The following is a 21,416-nucleotide window of genomic DNA, read 5'->3' as shown; positions in this document are numbered from 1 at the left end:
CATCAGTTATGAGAGAGTCCCTATCCAGCTTAATATCCCACCCCTATCTGAACAACAGGCCAGCCGGCAGGCAGAGCTGAGACTCGATACGATGTATTCGAGATTCCACCTCTGGTGTTCCAGCGTGTGTTTTTACCGCTGCGCCACCCGAGCGGCCGTCCTATTACATTCTTAATTAGAAAGTTTAGGTACATCCTGCAGATTTGCATTTGCATCACAGTGGACATTTACAAAATTCAACATAGTGGGAGCGAAAAACTGGTCTGCAGGAAAGACAGAGTTTATGCTGCAAACTATAAAGACTTAAAAATAGTGTGCAGGATGAACAGCCATAAAGCATGTTAAGTGAATGAGCAAATGAAGGGCAGTGGCTTCACACAAACTACAGAGCAAATTAATAGCACACAAAAGTTTCTAAAATCAGCATATTACAAACAGTCAGAAAGCTTCTTTAATGCCTCTTTTTAATAAGTGAATATAAAGTACATTTTCCTGAGTCTCTCATATTTTTAAAGCAATAAAAACCAAACACACCAACTAAAATATTAGGCAATGTACAGTTGCTCATCTTCCTCTTTCTGGATGCTCATGATGCTCGTTGTCATGATAACATGGTGTACACTAAGTGGTACTCTACACATGCTCATCATTTTGGATCAGATTACTAGTAGCATGCATGAAAACAGAGTTTTATTAGATTGTGGAGTATAATGTACATATAAACACCACAGCCTTCTTCTAACTAGAATTAATCCTCTCTGCTCCAGGGGCGCTGTACAATGGCTGACCCTGCGCTTTGACCCCAGCTTCCAAACAAGCTGGGATAAGCCATGTAAACACCTGTATCCATGACATTCTTGATTAGAAAGTTTAAGTATATCCTGCACATGTGCATTTGTGTCATAGCGGACATTTACAACATGAAAAACTGGTCTGCAAAAAAGACAGAGTTTATGCTGCGAACTATAAAGACAGCCATAGAGCATGTTATAATGAGTTGTTGAGACAAGTGTATGAGCAAATGAAGGACAGTGGCTTCACACGAACTAAAGAGCAAATAAATAGCACATAAAAGTTTCTAAAATCAGAATATTAAATAAAGCCAGAACGCTTCTTTAATGCCTCATTTTAATAAGTGTATGTGAAGTACATTTTCCTGAGTTTGACATAAAGCAATAAAAATAAACACACCATCTGAAATGTCAGAAAATGTACAATTGCTCCACTTTCTCTGCCTGGATTTCTCTTCTCTACACATGCTCGTCATTTTGGATCAGATTACTAATAGCATGCATGCAAACAGAGTTTTATTAGATTGTGGAGTATAATGTACATATAAACACTTCAGCCTTCTTCTAATTAGAATTAATTCAGTCAGATTGGAGAAAGTCTTTGCATGTAAACATAGCCAATAATGCCTATATGTATGATCAATTGTTTTAGCCTAATACCTTGTTTTAGCCTTAATTACCATAGGCAAAAAAAGAAAAACAAATACAATATGTGTCATGAAAGTAATGTATTAATTACATGTAAAGCTTTACATGTTCAAAATACTATTAGGAACTTTGTTCTTTTGTAATCTTCTGATCAGGATCTTCTTTACTTCCTCTGTCCTCAAACTGTACAGTAGGGGGTTGATCATGGGAGGCAGCAGGCTGTACAACATGATTATGGCTATTTGCAAATCAGCATTAAATGTGATACCAACATTGGCAGCCAAGTAATTAAAACACCTGGGTAAAAAGTACAGGGCGATTATGAGAAGCTGAGCACTACAGGTTGAGAAAGCCTTTAGTCGGCCCTGTGTGGTAGAAATGTTCAGAACTGTCTTAACAATGCAGAAATAGGAGTACATGATTATAGCGAGAGATCCCAGCAGGATAACCATAGCATACACAAAAGCCGGGAAACTATATGGAGCTCGGTCAGTGCATGCAAGTCGTGTAATAGATATGTGATCACAATAACAGTTTATAATGTTATTAGAACCACAGTAAGGCAAAGGTGAGGCTCGGACAACCAGCATTATAACAACAGAATGAGCCACAACCCAAGCAACCAAACTCAGAATAAAGACATTTCCATTTGACATCATTGTGTGGTACTGCAGTGGGAAACAAATTGCTACATATCGATCAATGGCCATTAGTGCCAGAATAAAAGAACTCACTGATCCAAAATAATGCACTAAATACATCTGAAAAAAACAAGCTCCAAATGAAATGCTACCGGACTGAAACCAATACCTGGCTATGATCTTGGGTAAGGTGCTGGTACTGAACAAAACATCATTGACTACGAGACTTATATAAATAAAATACACGGGTTTATGCAAACATTTGTTGGTTGCAAACAAAAAAAGAAAAAGTCCATTTCCTATCAAGGTGCACATATAAACTATAAACATAATAGTGGATATGAGGCCGTAGTAGTTTGGGTGCAGTCCGGGAAAACCAACAATGAAGAAGTCCTTTACATAGGTCACATTTCCATCTGGCATCTTGAGCTGATGGTCTTGAAATAACAAAGAAATTGCAAAATTAATTGTGAAAATATGCAACAATTATACATACTGTAAAATTTACTCTCTATAGGAGTAACACTTAAAAGAAACACCATGAACTTATAAATAATAAATGTGGTATACATTTATATAGAATATATGACATTTAAATCTGATATTGTGAAACCTCTGAAACAACTGTGTGTCACTGTACATGCTGCACAAGTTTAGTTTTAATCATTATTTGACATAAATCAGTGACATTTCTGTAAAAAAAATAGTTATTGTACGATTAAATATTTCAGTTTTTATTCTAATCATTATAACTAAAGCACATGCAATAATGACATACAAATGTCATAAATCGATTCGAATTAAGCCACAATATAAAGGTAGCAAAAACAATCAGGGACTAAAAAAACCCTAAAAACACTAAATTTAATTTAAAAATACATTAAAATCATGTCAGTTACAATTAGAATTAAATACTCCACCATAACACACTGTCCTTGTAATATTGGCTTCCAAAGAAACTGTTAACAATATAGAATTACTTTAAACATTATGTATTTTACCTTTTAGACAGTTGTGAACTTCTATGAAACAAAAGGAAATGATGTGCATGTCTGATTTGGGACAGTGCATTTAAAATACATAAAAGTCACATGACTAGAAAAGCAAAATTAGACTTCTCCAGAGACTTTGTGTAGTACTTGTAATAATTGGTTTACCAACTTTAATTGATAACACATTTTAGCTAATTACACATGTTGTAGTTCGGAGCAGCCATCCAACTTATTTTTTGTTATTTATTTTTTTACTTAGGGTTAAAGGAGGGAGCATTGGAATTTAACTGTGTGTCATTGTATTGGGGCAGCACGGTGGCTAAGTGGGTAGCACTGTCGCCTCACAGCAAGAAGGTCCTGGGTTCGATCCCCAGGTGGGGAGGGGGCCTTTCCGTGTGGAGTCTGCATGTTCTTCTCGTTTCTGCTTGGGTTTCCTACAGGAGCTTCGGTTTCCTCGCACAGTCCAAAGACGTGCAAGTGAGGTTTATTGGAGATAAAAAATTGTCCATGACTGTGTTTGATATAAACTTGTGAGTTGATGAATCTTGTGTAACTAGTAACTACCGTGTCTGTCATTAATGTAACCAAAGAGTGAAAACATGATGTTAAAACCCAATTTAACAAACAAACATTGTATTGGTGGACCATGTACATAGTGCACTGGCCTTGATTGCAGTTCCACTGAGCACTCTCCCTCTTAGCTTTTGATAGTGTTGTGATTCTTCATTTGGAGTTCTTTTGAAATGGTTCTTTACTCACTCGTTATCGAAATTGAACTGCCCTTCTCTTCAATTTGCTTCCTAGCCAGCCAGCTTACACTGTAGTTCATCCACTTCACCATGTCTACAGTGTTGATTCCAAGTCGACTTGGGTGATTGATAACCTTGGTGTTTTTTTTTTCTTTTGTAAGTCTTTATGCTAATAGATACCATTATTACTGTTCTGATTCCATTTAGACTGTGCCATCAACCTCTTTCCAGGCACCGCACTGCATATGGGTGCACAGGAGTGCACCCTCAGCCCTCTTTATTTCTTAATCTCATGATGGGTCCCTGCATCCTTGCACTGACTACCTGGGGTATGAATGAATATAGGACAACAAACACTATGAATATATGATGATGCCTTTCGGGCTCATCAATGCCATCAATGGATCCTGCAATGGGGACACACCTCTTTATTTGCAGGGCACCCAGGGATCAATAGACCACAAATTCTGGGAACCCTGGACAATTTGTAGGGAGAAATGATTTTAAACTCTTTGCTCTAAGATTTTATAGAAGACTTAATGCTGTTTTGGCAATGTGAGGTTGTTTAAAGTATTAAATGCAGGGGTGCCAATAACTGTGGCAGATGTGGTTTTGTTAAAAATAATGATCTTAAAAATGTAATTCATTAGGAAAAAAGTTGGACTTCTCTGTGTTCAGTGTGAGATTAAGCTAATTCACCAAAAGGTGATTTTTTAAATAAACCGTTTTACTATTTTTTTTTTTTTTACCAGGAGTGCCTATAATTTTGGAAGACACGTTGAATGTTGAAAATCTGCTATTTTTTAAACTGTTGTTTTTGTTAATATACTGAAATATAAGAAGAAATGAGTCATTATTTGGATATATCTTTACTAGACTTTATTGGGAAGGACAGAGCCAATAGCAAGGATAAGAATGCTCTTTAGAAAAAAAGAGCGAATATGATTTCAACCCCGGCCCAAGCTAGCCCTAACACACATGTGCAGCTTTAATGTTTTTGTCTAGGTATGCTTATATGCTGATGTCACGTTACCCTTCTTTGTATTTCTAGTACTGTTCATGACTCTGTTCAGTCACTTAAAAATTGTGAGCAGCCCTTGTGGTGGTGGGGACTGAAGATCCAGACTTGCAGAACATTTTGCTGTTTTTCACTCCAGCCAAACACGGATGTTGAGACAGCACATGCTTCTGACCTGTCTGGTGTACTGTGTCCAACTGGAGGGCTTGCAACACCTTCAGCCATCTAGTGAGCTGGTCCAGGAGCCACCACATAGAGGAATGATCAGTTCAGAGCACAATCCACAATTCCACCACTGCCAGTATCTCCTGTCTGGTCATGCAGTAATTCTTCTTTTGCTGTATCAGCACCTGGCTAAATAAAAAACATTACTTGCTCTGCATCTCTGTCTACCTGGTTTAGCACCATCACAGAACCCTGATAATTTGCATCGGTATCCAACAGTACCATTTTTCCAACTGGGGTAAAGCTAACACTGTAGCATTACATAGGTGCTGTTTCAGTGTCAAAGGCTTTTTGTGATTCATTATTACTCTGTAATAAGTCAGATACATTAAATATAATTATATATATCCTATATATATCTTTTATATCTTACATATACATATGTATTACATATACACAATAAGTTAGAAATAAAAAAGCAAATATGCCAAATGCCCCTCAACAAATATACTTGTAATATTACTGAAAAACTGGCATGAAAATGTGGTCAACTATTAACATCAATGTCAGAATTTAATACCAGTATAAGTAAAAAAATAATATTGTTAAACACTTTGACAATGGTTGTTACAGGTATTTCTTTAATAAAAATAACAAATAAATAAACTAACAAGTTAATACAGCAGCTTTGGCTTTTATATAGATTTCTTATATTGCTGTTACTAAATTTTTATTTTGTTTATTTTTTTCATTATTTCATTCTTTCTGATTTCTTTATTATATTGATTGACATTTTTAATTTTATTTTACTACTAGTAGAATATTATTCTGTATAAAAATAAAATACATTTACATATAATAACATTTAAATATAACCACATGTAAATCAAAAATGTCTAGAAAAATTAAAAAGTGTTTAACAGCTTGAAGGCCCCAAACAAGTTTAGATTTTTTATTGTTACTATTTGGTTATCATGTCTAAATTACTTGTGTACAGAAAATACATCCACCTTTGCCCCTACAAACTGAAAAAACGTCGATCTGGCAAAGCTTTTCTTTAGGCTTTCCCTGGCTTCTTTCATCTTAAAACAATAAATGAGTGGATTAATCATGGGTGGTAACAGGGCGTAGCACATGACCATAAGTACTCTTTGGTCCGGAGTCAAGGTAATTCCTAAATTGGGTGACATGTAATTAAAGCACCTGGGTAAAAAGTAAAGGGCGATTATTAAAAGCTGAGAACTGCAGGTGGAAAGGGTCTTCAGCCGTCCTCCCCTTGATGAGATTCGGCACACTGCCGTTATAATAGAGGTGTAGGAGAACATTATAAATGCCAAAGGTGTAAGCAGGACAATCAGTGCCAGGGTTAAAGATACAACGTGATTTGATGATGTGTCAGCACATGCAATCCTGGACAGAGATGAATGGTCACAGTAGCACTGGAGAATGCGGTTGGAATTACAGTAAGGGAGAGGATACGCTCGGATTACTGGAATCAAAATAAACGGCTCTGCTACCAGCCAGGCTGTGACACACATCATCAACGTAGTGGAGTCTTTGATAATACTGGCATATCTGAGCGGATGGCAGACAGCCACATATCTATCAAAAGCCATTATTCCAAGCACCAGTGCATTCACAGATCCAAAATAGTGAACAAAATGCATCTGAACAAAACAAGCTGCGAAAGAGATGTCCATATCGGTAAACCAATACCGGGCAATAGCTTTTGGTAATGTTGTGGTGCTAAATAGTACATCACTTACAGCAAGATTCAGCATAATAAAATATGCAGGTTTTTGAAGACTCTTCTCCCTTATAAATAATGCAAAAAATAATCCATTCCCAGTCAAGGTACATAGATAAATGAAACACATAACTGCAGATGCGATGCCATAGTAGTTTGGGTGAAGTCCAGGAAAACCTACAATAACAAAATTCTTCGCAGATGTAACGTTTTCATTAGACATGATCAGCGACTGGATAACTGGTGAACAGAAAAGAAAAGAAATTAACGTTATCACGCTGAAGTATGCATACAACTTTCTATAATAGGCACGCTATTAAAACAGTATATTCTGTAACTTTTTTACACATAATTAACATATGCACTGAATACAGATACAATAAAATTAAAAAATGCTTTTATATTAATTGTATATTAGTCAACAAATCTAAATTTAAAGAAAACATACTGCAGTTCAAAATTACAATCCAAAATGTTTTGGAATAGCTTTAACTCCTTCTACTGATTAGACACACAGTCACCTCTTTCAAGTCAGTAGATGATGCCATCAACTAAAATGAAATGAATTTATATTCTACCAAGGCCTTTTCCCTCCTGACCCAGTCATGTGATACACCAACATACATTTTAATCTAGTTTTTAGTCTGGTTTTACACTGCAGAATGGTAAAAGATTTATGACCTCCTCAAAAGTTGTTAAAAAAATGAAGCACTGTATACAGTTCTCTCCAGATACCCCTATATTTAATACTTTGTGTTTAAGTTTCCTCTCCGACTATGTCTCTGCTGGTACTTAATAGAGTCCATGATACTATGTCATCACAATTTCCACCACCATGCTTCACAGTGGGAATAAAGCACTTTTCTGCATGGCGTTCTTCGGGCCTTTACCAAACCCACCTTTCTGCCAAACTGTTTTTTTCCGTTTTTTATCTGACTGTAGAAGACAGTCCCACTGAGAAAATCCAGTAACATCTGCCAAACTGAGTCTCTTAAGTTTGTTGGTCCATGACAGGCATCCGTCCTATTCCGGTGGTGTCTGATTGTTAGTTAAACCTCCACCTCAAATTTAGCCAATATAAACATACGTTTGTTTAAATGCCTCTGTTTTTGCCTTGATATTCAGTTTTTTTTGTAGCCATTTCATGATTTGTGCATCTTAACAACATTTTGTTACATGTTGTATTCTCTATTCTCCTAGTGATCTATGTGTAGTATAAAGAGAAGTCCATGTGTTTCCTCATTTTAGTGTTTATGATCACTAAGATGAACTTAAAAAAATTAAATATTCGTTAAATAAAATACGTTTCACTCAGAATAATTGCTAGATGTGTCACTGTATAAACTGTGACACATACATGTATTCATTCATTTTTTTTGTCCTTTACCACTGCTTTATCCTGGTCAGTGTTGCAATGGGTCTGATGGTTTGATTAATTTACAGTGAAGGAACTATAGGGGCCTCCACAGAGCCCTGACCTTAACCCCATGAAGTGTCTTTGGGATGAATAACAATGTCGATTGCAAAAAGATGCTTCAGCCCATCAGTGTATGACCTCTAACACATATTAAAAAAGGCTCTAATTCTACAGACACAATCTAATATCATAAGGAAAGATTCCCAGAATTCCGAGAGTGGTGCCTACTGTTTTGTTGTCACAAAAGGGGTGAGGAGTAGTCAGTGTCCATATACTTTTGGCCATATAATGTGTACAATGCAACCAGATCAATCAGTTAGTGTAATAAAAGATATGAACATATATCTACGTAGATAATTAATATTTAACAATAACTTGTAACATCTAGCTGCAAATGACAGGCCTAAAACACTACATACCCAAATGTATATAGACCCTTCGTCTAACTAATGAACTTCTAACAAAATATTTTATTTACATAATTAATATAATAATAATAAATAATAATTAGTTAGTTGATCTGATATATTTAAAAGTAAAAAAATGAGCAAAAATAAAAGGCCTTTGTGAATGGAAGCAAATCTGTGTGGCAATATGTCAAAATATTGTAAAAAAGCTTGACATACAATGTAGGCATTTAAAGCAGCAAAGGAAGGGAGCAATCTAGACTAATTAATACTTTATATTAATTAATGCCCTGTGTCAGTGGGCAATGGACAAATCCCCAGCACGGGTGCTTATTTATTCAACTGGGATTATGAAAGATTTTATTTATTATTCCCAAATGAACCTCTTAATAATCAAAATCATTTGCCAGTCCCTTTAGGTTGGGCAGTGTTTTAATAAATACTATACCCTTGTGACAATTACTGTGTGAGCTAGTGGGATCAGTAATGCACAACCATTGTTAATGGCCTAAATTGGACCCATAATAAAGTATGACTAACCTAACCTATCAGGTCATTCATCATCAGTAATTGCATGATTCCGATCAGGGACACTGTGACTCTAAGGCCTATCCTAGAAACACTGGCATGAGTCTGGAATACATAATGGACACAGCACCAGGTCATTGGAGAACATGTCAAACTTGTAGAAAAAACAATAGAGTACCATTTAACCTATTGGTAGGTTTGTAAGAAATAAAAGAAACTAATCGCCATGCTAGAAGGTGACATGGTAACTGATGTAAACTGAAATGTTTTCTACAAAACAAGTTGATGCAATCCTTTTGAACATTTGCTTCTTGATGTCATTCATGTACCTCTTATGAAACAAGGGATTTCACTGGAAAAAAAACATAATAACAATAGCGACAGTATCAAAAACACTTTGCTAATTAACCTCCCACCTGTAGTTCTAATTAGCTACATGTTTATCAGTCATAATGAGTGGATGCCCTTGAGAATTCCCCATACACAAACAGACCTCTGTAGCCTCCCCTAGGAGAGAAAGAGAACAGTCAAGCTTTAGCAACGCCAAAACACACAGGTCATTATTTATATTTTTATGTCAGCTGCAACACTCACAGGTCATTATCGTTCATTCATTCTGTCAGTGGAATAACAAGATGGAATGAAACAAACAGACTGTCATACAACTGGTTCTAACCTGCTCTGGATTCTGTCAAAATTAACTCGTTTGTGAGGTCAGGCGTTAAAGTGGGATGAAAAAGCCTGCAATCTATGTATTGTTTCATGATAAGTGTTTAGTGGTGTTAGATTCAGGTCAGTGTGCTGGCCATCAAGTTTCTCCACATCAAATTCATCATCTTGATAAACTCTGTTTTGTGCAAAGTGGCATAGTCCAGCTGGAACAGGAAACGACTTTCTCTAAACTGTTGCCACAAAGTTTGAAAGCATAATTACTTTTATAAAACTGATTTTCTAAACTTGTTTGCAGTTGGTGTGTAAAAAACACTACAATCACTACAGTAATTAGGGCCGTCCAAATCCATACATTGCTAACTGAAAAGCCGTGGGCCAGGCACCACCTGAAAATGCTGAGTTGTATATGCTTGTTTGTCGAAATCGAAAGACAAACTGCAACCCATTTCTTCGATAGGATCACAGGCCATTTTCTTGAAAAGGAACGGAGGGCAGAATTTATGTATAAGTAAATTGACAAATTTTATGATGTAAGCCGACAATGAGCTTCCCCTCTTTGAAAGACCAGCAGCCACCACTGATATACACCCTTGTTATTATAATATCATTTTACTTTGTTGCAAGACCTTTCAGTCCATTCTTAGTACATATAATTACACATAGCAAGTGACCTCTCTAGTGACTTTGACCCATAAAATAGGACTAGTTTAAGTGCATCATTTAAAGTACATGGACCAGTGGTCTCTTGACAAAGAGATATCCATACTTCCAGCGTAGGCTAAAATAAAATGTGCCCCAATGGTGAAAGGTAACCCAACAAACCCTAAAAACAGGCCTACCACAGATAATACTCTACTGGAACACAGATCACACTGTCTACAGTCACGTAAGCTTTACATTGCCACAGGCCTAGAAGCTGCTTTGCAAGAAAGACGTCTCTCCACCTTTTTTGGTCATAATATTTCTGACCAAGTTCAGTTGAGCTTTAAAGTGTCTATTTCAAAGCCAAGGCTTCCATTGTTTCACAGCAGACTCTGTGCCCACAGATATGTTAAGCTCACTGTGTCATTGATTGTGGACATTGTCACCAATATTCCAGCAGCATCTAATTCAGGACAGACCTGTTTTGGTGGTTCACCAGGGATATTCTAATGAGTGCAGTTAAACCAATCCTAGTATATAGAAAATGAGTCAATCATGAATTAGGAGGCCATGCCATAAAGTGAAATCATTTTCTATAGAAAGCCTTTATCAATCAACCTCACCGTAAAGTATATTACGTATATGTATGTATATTTTTGACCCCTCTGACTACAAAACAAAACAAATAAACAAACATCAATCTTACTTCTATTAGGAAACTTGACCATACAACTGTAAGCACATAAAGTTGGAAATAATTGTTACCAGTAAACAAAAGCCTGAAAAATCCAGTGTGAAATAAATGCAATTCGAGAGTCTGATTAAATGTTAGCATTTCTTGACAGAGATTATTATACCTGTAAAGAGCACACCAATCTATCTTTGTGTTGCAGTTATAATTTTATCTTACATTTACATCTGATTAAGCAGACGCTCTTATCTAGCGTGACAAGTACAGGGTGGGGCATAAAGATCTCCCACATTTGGAGTGGGCACCGTATGGGCTGTAGTGGCAGTAGAGAGGCGGGACAGGTTTCATTCGGTAGGCTAGGCTCTACCATTTTGTTGAAATGTTGGAGAACTTTCTGCGCCCGAAACTGGATGACTTGGATACAGAACATGTATGGTTTCAGCAGGATGGGGCCACAGCTCACACAGCACGACGTTCGCTTGGAGTGTTGAGGGAAATGTTTCCTGGGCATTTGATCTCTTTAAGGGGAGACGTGGGGTGGCCGGCAAGGTCACCAGATTTAAGCCCTTGTGACTTTTTCCTTTGGGGATACCTAAAGGAAAAGGTTTTCCGACATCGTCCTCGAACTCTTGAGGATTTGAAGGAAAGGATCCGAGAGGAAATCGACGCAATACCACCTGAGATGACACGGAGAGTCTTGGAGAACTTCCGGGAACGACTCCATCAATGTATTGCCAACAATGGCCGCCATTTGTCTGATATAATTTTTAAAACCCATTAAAACAAAACAGTTTTTTATGTACTTTTCAGAAATATAAGCATTTTTTTTCTAGATAGTTGGGTTCTTTTGGTAGATTCATTCAAAATGTGGGAGATCTTTATGCCCCACCCTGTATAAGAGACAACTAGAAAACAGCCTAAAAACACAAATCTGCTATTTTACAAAGTCATGTGACAGAGGCATGGCCTTCAAATCCTGTGTTGGTAATTATAATTGATTAAAGCTGGTGACTTGTTTTGCCAAGCCAGGAAAATAAAACTGCACACCTGACCAACCAATGAGCTTCTTCTTATTACCATAATGATACATATAAATATGAGCCAATTCCTTGTAGGTCATTGTTATTTCACATGCAGTGCAGCAGAAACTACAGCTGTCATTGCTACTTCTGTACAGTTTTATACATTTTATGCACTTTATGGAAATAATTTGGATTTTCTGAAAAGTCATCATGTCAGTTCAAAATGACTCCAGAAGTGTTATCACTGAATTTGTTTTTAGTGGATTTGATGCAGTACAAAGACCGCTGGCTGTTGGTGTTGTTCTGCTGATACTTTACACTCTTACTATGATTGCTAACACTACAAATATTTGTTTTATTGTGATGGATAAACGTCTACATCTGCAACTTGGCATTGACAGACATGATCTACTCTACAAGTGCATGTCCAACTATGATAGCTATCCTTGTTGTTGGTTATAAAACCATTTCCTATCGTCACCTTCCTAAAATAATGGCCTAAGTCATTTTTGGACCAAAATGATATTTTTGCCTAAATCACCTCCTCACCATGCTGTCCACCTCTGGTAAAATCGCCTATGTCCTTAGTTTAACAGATCATGTGATTCTACCCCTGTAATAAAATGGCCTATGTCAAGAGTGTGACTTGGGCAATTTTATTTTGCCTAAGTCAAAAGACAATATGACTTAGGCAATTTTAGACGCTTTTCAAAATGGCAGCTGCTCTAAACAGAAGAAAACTCTACCCAGCCCATGAAGTTATTTCCATGATTCAGGACTCATTCTCTATTGGTAAGTAATGACATTTCCTATAAGACTAATAATACTATAAATATTGCATAGTTATATATCTTTTTATTCAGTCTCTTTAGCCAGTATTTTAGTAAGTAAACTAGCTAAATCCATGAAGCTAGCATTTAGCAAAGAATAGAAAGTCTCCAGAATCTGTGACTGTGACAAGTGATAGGCTTTTCTGTTAAAACTTTCTTTTCTTTATTTCATAAATAGTAATAATTTTTCAATTTTTCAAGTAATTTAAACAGTATTACAGTACACTTTGTTTTACAGCTTGCAAGCATGTTCTTGATATAACTTAACATCAAATTATTATTTTTATTTATTTATTTATTTTCCTAGGAGAATTACTCGACACTAATTATGTCTCTTCCATGGAAGATGACAATGGGACTGTCATGAGGCATGAGACAGCATGTACCAGGCCAGGAGTCTGTTTCTGATAAAGCAGAAAATACCTTAAAGACTCCTATTGATATTGTTAAGAATGCCAAGCAGACAAATCCACAACACGAAGAGGACATATCTGATGATGACGACGTCATCCAGGATCCAGATTATACCCCATCCTGTGCTGAGGCCTCTTCGCCTGAACATGAAGACAGACTAACCATGGTGGCAACTTCTCTAGAACAGGAGAATGTTAATTTAAATTCAGCCAAAAGGAAAAGAAATAAACGGCTTAGTCTGGGAACATGGAAGCAAAATGAATCCAAGAAGAAACGCCTCAAAGGCATGTCTTACAAGAGCAAAGGTGGCAAAGAAATAAGTGCCAAGACTTTGGGTCCTCCTTGCACCTCAAAATTCTGTCAGCAGATCTCAACTCGAGACTGCCAAGCCATTACAGAAGAGCAGCGGCAGTACATATTCCAGAGGTTTTGGACAATGAAAACCTAGGAAGAACGTCGATTATATGTTACAACAATGGTCACAAAGGTTAACACAAAGCAAAAGAAAGTTGCTGAGGGATCCAGACGCAGTTCTTCATTGTCCTACCAACTAAAGATTCAAAATGGAAGGAGTATTAAAGTGTGTAAGGCATTGTTTTCCTCTACACTTGGTCTCCCTGAAAGAACTATTACACACTGGCTAAGCAAAGACTCCATCATACATCACGAACAAGCAGCAGCGCCACCATCTAAATCTGGACCTAAAAGAGACAAGCATGCGAAGCTTGAAACTGATGTCAAGGATTTTCTTAAGGACTGGTTGAGGGACCTGCCAACTGTTGATTCACACTACTGCAGAAGCACAGAGACCTACAAACACAAGAAGTTCCTTCACCCAGGCACAACCATCTCCCAACTGCATTGGGAATATCAACAGACAGCTGCAACTGCTGGAGTGAGAGCTGTTGGAATACGATATTTCACAGATGTGTTCCATGAAGAGAATTATTCTGTGTTCATTCCACGAAAAGATCAGTGTAATATTTGTGTTTCATTCAAGCATGGGAATATCAGTAAGGCTGACTATGATGACCATGTCACCCAAAAAGATGAAGCAAGGCAAAGGAAATCCCGTGACAAAGATTCTGCAAATAATGAGAAGTCAGTTTGGACAATGGACCTGCAAGCTGTGCTACTGTGTCCAAAGACCCAAGCCAGCAGCCTGTATTACAAAACAAAACTGCAGGTGCATAACTTTACACTCTTCAACTTAAGGTCAAAGGAAGGGTACTGCTACATTTGGGATGAAACTGAAGGCGACCTCAGTAGTGAAGTGTTTGCACATCTTCAATATCGCCATTTTGAACGTGTGATTAAAGACCATCCAGAACTGAAAGAGATCATAGTGTGGAGCGATGGTTGCGGTTATCAGAACCACAACGTATGTGTAGCCAATGCATTCTGTGAGCATGCAAGGAAATATGGGATAGTAATAACACAGAAATACCTTGTTGCAGGGCACACACAAATGGAGTGTGACAGCATGCATAGCACTATTGAACGCAAACTAGTTACTGATATCTTCACTCCAAGAGACTACCTCATCATACTCCAGACTGCAAGAATCAGGCCATCACCGTATCATGTGAAAATGCTCAGACATGACGAGTTCCTGAAACTAAATGCATCTTACTTTATTAGCATCAGACCAGGCAAAAAAACTGGAGATCCAACTGTGCATGATTTGCGGGCTCTTCAATTTAGCAGTGAAGGCAAGGTCCATTTCAAGCTGTCCTTCTCAGAAGAAGTGTGGGAAGAACTGCCACAGAGAATACAGGTACCAAATAAGCCAATAGCATGGATTAGAATATTTTCATGTGCTCTGCCAATCAAGGAGAGAAAGTTCCAGGACCTCCAGTCAGTGAAACACATAATGCCTGTTGAGTGTCATCCCTTCTTTGACAGTTTGCCACATTAAAAGGCATTAGTCAAAAACCCAGCATTGAAAAGCTTGAAGAAGTGATAAGAAGCATGTTTCCTCAGGATTATGCTTAGTTAGTTCGTTAGTTTCTCTTCATTGTTTACAAAGTTGAAAGTTTAAAATTGCTTAAGTTACAAAGAAATGTTCAGGAATTTGCCTAAGTCATTTATTTCTCTTATGTTGCATAATTGACAGACATTCTTGTAAGTATGTTAAAAGTCATCTATTGTTATACCCTTTTTCAGTAAAAGAATTAACAAAAATCATATTTTCTATATTTTGTTCAGTTTTTTGTGTTTCCTGAAAAACCTGAAAAAATGACTTAGGCCATTATTTTAGGAAGGTGACGCTATGTTCCATGCATAATCCAGATGTATCTTTTCACTGCAGCTTCTGTGAATGTGTCGTTTGCCATTGCTATCATGGCATTTGACCGCTTACTTGCTATAAGCAGCCCTTTACGCTACCATTCCATTATGACAAATTTTCGATGTATGTTAATTATTATTTTACTTTGGCTGGTGGTATTTGCAATCACTGCAATGTTTCCTGCTACTGTTGTACCTCTACCAATTTGCTACTCTATAGTAAAATACATGTTTTGTGACTATGCTACTGTTACGAGAGCTACTTGTGTAAATCCTGAACCCTATTTTAATAATGCATCTATTTTAACAAGTGTTGTATTATTCGGACCATTTAGTTTGATCTTTTTGTCTTATCTTAAAATCTGTGTTGTTGTTCTGAAAATGCCCTCAGGAACCGATAAGAAAAAAGCTTTGAATACATGCTTGACTCATTTTATAGTCATAATCTGCTTTTTTGCACCCTCATTAACACGAATTGTTCTGACCAGAATCGGTGTAGTTTTAACAATGGAGGACCGAAATGGGTTGATGGTTGGGTCAGTTATCGGCCCTTCCTTAGTGAATCCTTTTATTTATAGTTTAAGAACACGGGAAATCAGAAATACAATAATGAAAATCAGCTCAAAGATTAAAGCAGTAAATTAGGTCTAAACACTAGAATTACTAATGTTGTAACGATTTTGCTTTGTTCCTGCATTTAGACTGTAAGAGATTAAAGAGGATTTAGAATTGGGTTACAGATCAAGTGCAGAAAATGCAGGAAATACTTTTTAACACATGAATGCTTTTAATACAATATTTAATTTGTAATTGATTATAGCGTCCATTTTCATTTTATTGTAAATTTTTATCTGTTTAATAAAAAAGACCTGACTAAAAGTACATTGTAAAAGAAATAAAAATGTATGTTTAAAAGCCTCTCTTACAATACACCTAATTCTACTAACAAGCTTCTTAAGCCACCAGAATAAACATAGGAACACCACTGCTATGAAGACCAGTGCTAAGCAGTAAATGTATCCGTCTATATATCCAGAGTTCCCACTTAACTCAACATAACTCAAAAGTCCAGTCAGAATAATCTGGCCTTTTTTATGCTGTTGATGATTTTAGATATTGCAGCATATCACTTATTTCTCAATGAAACTTAATTACAGCAAGTGTGCAAGAGTTTTAATAAAATCAGCATCTCTATACTTACATTACTTTTAATTAATCCACTTTGTAAACTATAACAATTGAAGTCTTTAGTTACCAAATAATTACAGAGATTTATCAAAAGAACAGATCATGTAATGCAGATACATTTCATACTTAATTTACATGTTAGTCTTCATGTGCGGCCTGCCTCCAACTTCTCTATACAACATACTGCTGGAAGGACTTTGACATGAGACATTTGACAGATTTATTGTATATTTTCTTTCAACTACAGTTGAGCAAACTAAACAATGGTTTAAAATGTTCCTGGTAAATGATGAGCATAATGTTTTTATCTGCTTGTAGGTTTTTGACATGTTAAAAAAAAACACCAATAAACCTATTATCCAATAACAAGTCTGTCAGAATATGTGCCCATTTATTAAAAAAAGAGGGATCATACATTGATGATAAATCAGTGTTTCAGAATCATCAAACTATATTTTATTTAACTAAAAAAATGTAAACATTTTTGCACAGCGTACTCTGGAAAACAAATATGCCAAGTCAGGTGAAAATTGTTTAATGGGCAGAAAATAAAACTGCACATCTGACCAACCAGTGAGCTTCTCCTTCTGGTCTTTTCCATTTTTATGCTGTTAATGATTTTAGATATTGCAGCATATCACTTATTTTTGAATGAAACTTAATTACAGCAGTTGTGCAGTTGTTTTAATTAAATCAGTTTCTCTATACTTATAGTATTGTTAATTAAATCTAGTTTTTCAACATCAGGTAGAATGGGATAAAATCCACTAACAAAACTATAACAATTGAAGTCTTTAGTTACCAAATAATTACAGAGATTTATCAAAAGAACAGATCATGTAATGCAGACACATCTCATACTTAATCACACATTAGCCTTCATGTGCGGCCTGCCTCCAACTCCTCTATACAACATACTGCTGGAAGGACTTTGACATGAGACAATTTCAGGATTTAAATGGACAAACTAAATAAGGGACAGACTAAATGAAAGGTCATTGTAGAACCATGGATAATTTATTTAGACAGATTTATTGTATATTTTCTTTCAACTACAGTTGAGCAAACTGAACAATGGTTTAAAATGTTCCTGGTAAATGACGAGCATAATGTTTTTATCTGCTTGTAGGTTTTTGACATGTAAAAAAAATAAAAAAATAAAAAAATAAACCTATTATCCAATAACAAGTCTGTCAGAATATGTGCCCATTTATTCAAAAAAGTGGGATCATACATTGATGGTAAATCAGTGTTTCAAAATGATCAAACTAAATTTTATTTAAATAAAAAAAGTAAACATTTTTGCACTGAGAGTCGGAATCTATAATTAGTTGTGCTGTATACATACCTTTGGCAATATAGCGTACTCTGGAAAACAAATATGCCAAGTCAGGTAAAACTGCACATCTGACCAACCAATGAGCCTCACCTTCTGGTCTTTTCCATGTTTATGCTGTTATTTCTGAATGAAACTTAATTACAGCAATTGTGCAGTTGTTTTTAATAATTCAGCTTCTCTATACTTACATTACTTTTAATTAAATCTAGTTTTTCAACATCAGGCAAAATGGGGAAAAATCCACTTACAAAACTATAACAATTGAAGTCTTTAGTTACCAAATAATTACAGAGATTTATCAAAAGAACAGATCATGTAATGCAGATACATCTCATACTTAATTTACATGTTAGTCTTCATGTGCGGCCTGCCTCCAACTCCTCTGTACAACATACTGCTGGAAGGACTTTGACATGAGACAAATTCAGGATTTGAATGAACAAACCTAATGATGGATAGACTAAATAAAAGACCATGTGTACATGTATGTATTGTATATTTTTTTAAACTACAGTTGGGAAACTTAACCATGGTTAAAGAATAAATAAGTTATACAAAGTGTTTTAAGCTTTAAGCCACCGTTTAACAAAATACTGCTACAAGAACAAAACAGTGTCTTTTACCTGCAGGACAATAGTCAGATAAATATAAGCACTTTATAACAGAGATGAATCTGAAATTGAAATAGAGACTGATAATAAGCAAAGTGATGATGAGCATAATGTTTTTATCTGCTTGTAGGTTTTTGACATGTTAAAAAACACCAATGAATCTATTATCCAATAACAAGTTTGTCAGAATATGTGCACTGGGAGTCGGACTCTATAATTAGTTGTGGTTTAAACATACCTTTGGCAATACAGTGTACTCTGGAAAACAAATATGCCAAGTCAGGTTAAAATTGTTTAATGGTCAGTAATAAAAACTGCACACCTGACCAACCAATGAGCTTCTTCTTATTAACATAATGATACATATAAATATGAGCCCATTCCTTTGTAGGTCATTGTTATTTTACATGAAATGCAGCAGAAACTACAGCTGTCATTGCTACTTCTGTACATTTTATGCACTCATGGAAATAATTTTAATTTTCTTCATTATATGAAATTGTGCTGATATTTATTTTCAGCTGAAGGGTCAACTTACATCATGTCAATTCAAAATGACACCAGAAGTGTTATCACTGAATTTGTTGTTGGTGGATTCGACTCAGTACAAAGACCGCTGGCTGTTGGTGTTGTTCTTCTGATGCTTTACACTCTTACTCTGATTGCTAATACTGCAAACATTTGCTTTATTGTGATGGATAAACGTCTACACCAGCCTATGTATCTCTTCATCTGCAACTTGGCATTGACAGACATGATCCACTGTACGAGTGCATGTCCAACTATGATAGCTATCCTTGTTGTTGGTTATAAAACCATTTCCTATGTACCATGCATAATCCAGATGTATGTTTTCAATGTATCTTCTATGAATGTGTCGTTTGCTATTGCTGTGATGGCATTTGACCGCTTGATTGCTATAAGCAGTCCTTTACGCTACCATTCCATTATGAAAAATTTTCGATGTATGTTAATTATTATTATACTTTGGCTGGTGGCTTTTGCACTTTCCATAATGTTGCCTGCTACTATTGCACCTTTGCCAATTTGCTACCGGACAATAAGGTATTTGTTTTGTGACTATGCTGGAATAATAAGAGCTACTTGTGTAAATCCTGAACCCTATTTTAATAATACATCTATTTTAGCAACTTCTGTATTTTTTGGAACATTTAGTTTGATCTTTTTGTCTTATCTTAAAATCTGTATTGTTGTTCTGAAAATGCCCTCAGGAACCAATAAGAAAAAAGCTTTGAATACATGCTTGACTCATTTTATAGTCATAATCTGCTTTTTTGGACCCTCATTAACACGAATTGTTCTGACCAGAATCGGTGTACTTTTAACAATGGAGGAACGAAATGGGTTGATGGTTGGGTCAATTGTCGGCCCTTCCTTAGTGAATCCTTTTATTTATAGTTTAAAAACACGGGAAATCAGAAATACAATAATGAAAATCAGCTCAAAGATTAAAGCAGTAAATTAGGTCTAAACACTAGAATTACTAATGTTGTAACGATTTTGCTTTGTTCCTGCATTTAGACTGTAGAGATTAAAGAAGATTTAGAATTGGGTTACAGATCAAGTGCAGAAAATGCAGGAAATACTTTTTAACACATGAATGCTTTTAATACAATCTTCTTTACTACTTTAGAAGATACAGTTTTATAATACAGCATCCATTTTTATTTCATAATAAAAACCTGACTAAAAATACATTGTAAAATAAATAAAAATTTATGTTTAAAGGCCTTCCTTCTAATGCACCTAATTCTACTCATAAGCTAATTATCAATGAAACTTTGCAGGTGTCCAGACCTGATGTTTAGAAACCATCGTCTACCATTGTATACTGTAAAAAATGTAAACTCAAAGAAAACTTTAACTAATTTTAGATAGATAGAACTGCCATTTTTACATATTGCACAGTCTTTTAAAAAAACTGTTTAGATGTTTTCCGGACTTTTGGGGGGCACTTTAAATGTTTACTACATGTAGCCACTAACCCAAAGCCTGACATTGGCATGAGCTGGGAAGCTGCCACGCAAGAACAGAAGACATGCGGCAGAATTTGCACCATTAAGTGGATGATAGAGTTTCTTAGGCCACCAGAATAAACATGAGAACACCACTGATATAAAGACCAGTGCAAAGCATTACATGTATAAATCTATATATCAAGGGTTCCACTTATTTCTGAATGAAACTTGATTACAGCAATTGTGCAGTTGTTTTAATTAAATCAGCTTCTCTATACTTACATTATTTTTAATTAAATCTAGTTTTTCAACATCAGGCAAAAATGGGGAAAAATCCACTTACAAAACTATAATAATTGAAGTCTTTAGTTACCAAATAATTACAGAGATTTATCAGAAGAACAGATCATGTAATGCAGATACATCTCATACTTAATTTACATGTTAGTCTTCATGTGCGGCCTGCCTCCAACTCCTCTATACAACATACTGCTGGAAGGACTTTGACATGAGACAAATTCAGGATTTAAATGGACAAACTAAGTAAGGGACAGACTAAATGAAAGGTCATTGAACCATGGATAATTTATTTAGACAGATTTATTGTATATTTCCTTTAAACTACAGCAAACTGAA

At 35.9% G+C, this 21,416-nt stretch overlaps 2 protein-coding genes and 1 pseudogene across 2 annotated transcripts; 1 reads left to right on the top strand and 2 right to left on the bottom strand.

Annotated features, from left to right (window-relative positions):
• Positions 1-1,540: 1,540 nt before the first annotated feature.
• On the bottom strand, positions 1,541-2,503 carry LOC134334852 (olfactory receptor 2AT4-like). The gene has a single exon (XM_063017320.1). The coding sequence runs from the start codon at positions 2,501-2,503 to the stop codon at positions 1,541-1,543; it is 963 nt and encodes a 320-aa protein (XP_062873390.1).
• Positions 2,504-5,987: 3,484 nt separating this feature from the next.
• On the bottom strand, positions 5,988-6,974 carry LOC134334851 (olfactory receptor 2AT4-like). The gene has a single exon (XM_063017318.1). The coding sequence runs from the start codon at positions 6,972-6,974 to the stop codon at positions 5,988-5,990; it is 987 nt and encodes a 328-aa protein (XP_062873388.1).
• A 4,513-nt stretch (positions 6,975-11,487) lies between these two features.
• LOC134334850 (olfactory receptor 2A7-like) lies at positions 11,488-16,308 on the top strand (annotated as a pseudogene).
• Positions 16,309-21,416: the final 5,108 nt, after the last annotated feature.

Source organism: Trichomycterus rosablanca, chromosome 20 (genome assembly GCF_030014385.1).
Source record: "Trichomycterus rosablanca isolate fTriRos1 chromosome 20, fTriRos1.hap1, whole genome shotgun sequence".
Taxonomy (NCBI): domain Eukaryota; kingdom Metazoa; phylum Chordata; class Actinopteri; order Siluriformes; family Trichomycteridae; genus Trichomycterus; species Trichomycterus rosablanca.
The sequence above is the reverse complement of the archived record's forward strand: the minus strand, read 5'-3'. Positions and strand labels throughout refer to the sequence as shown.

Coding starts and splice junctions, on each gene's coding strand:
- LOC134334851 (XM_063017318.1), bottom strand. CDS start 6,974: ATGTCTAATGAAAACGTTACATCTGCGAAGAATTTTGTTATTGTAGGT.
- LOC134334852 (XM_063017320.1), bottom strand. CDS start 2,503: ATGCCAGATGGAAATGTGACCTATGTAAAGGACTTCTTCATTGTTGGT.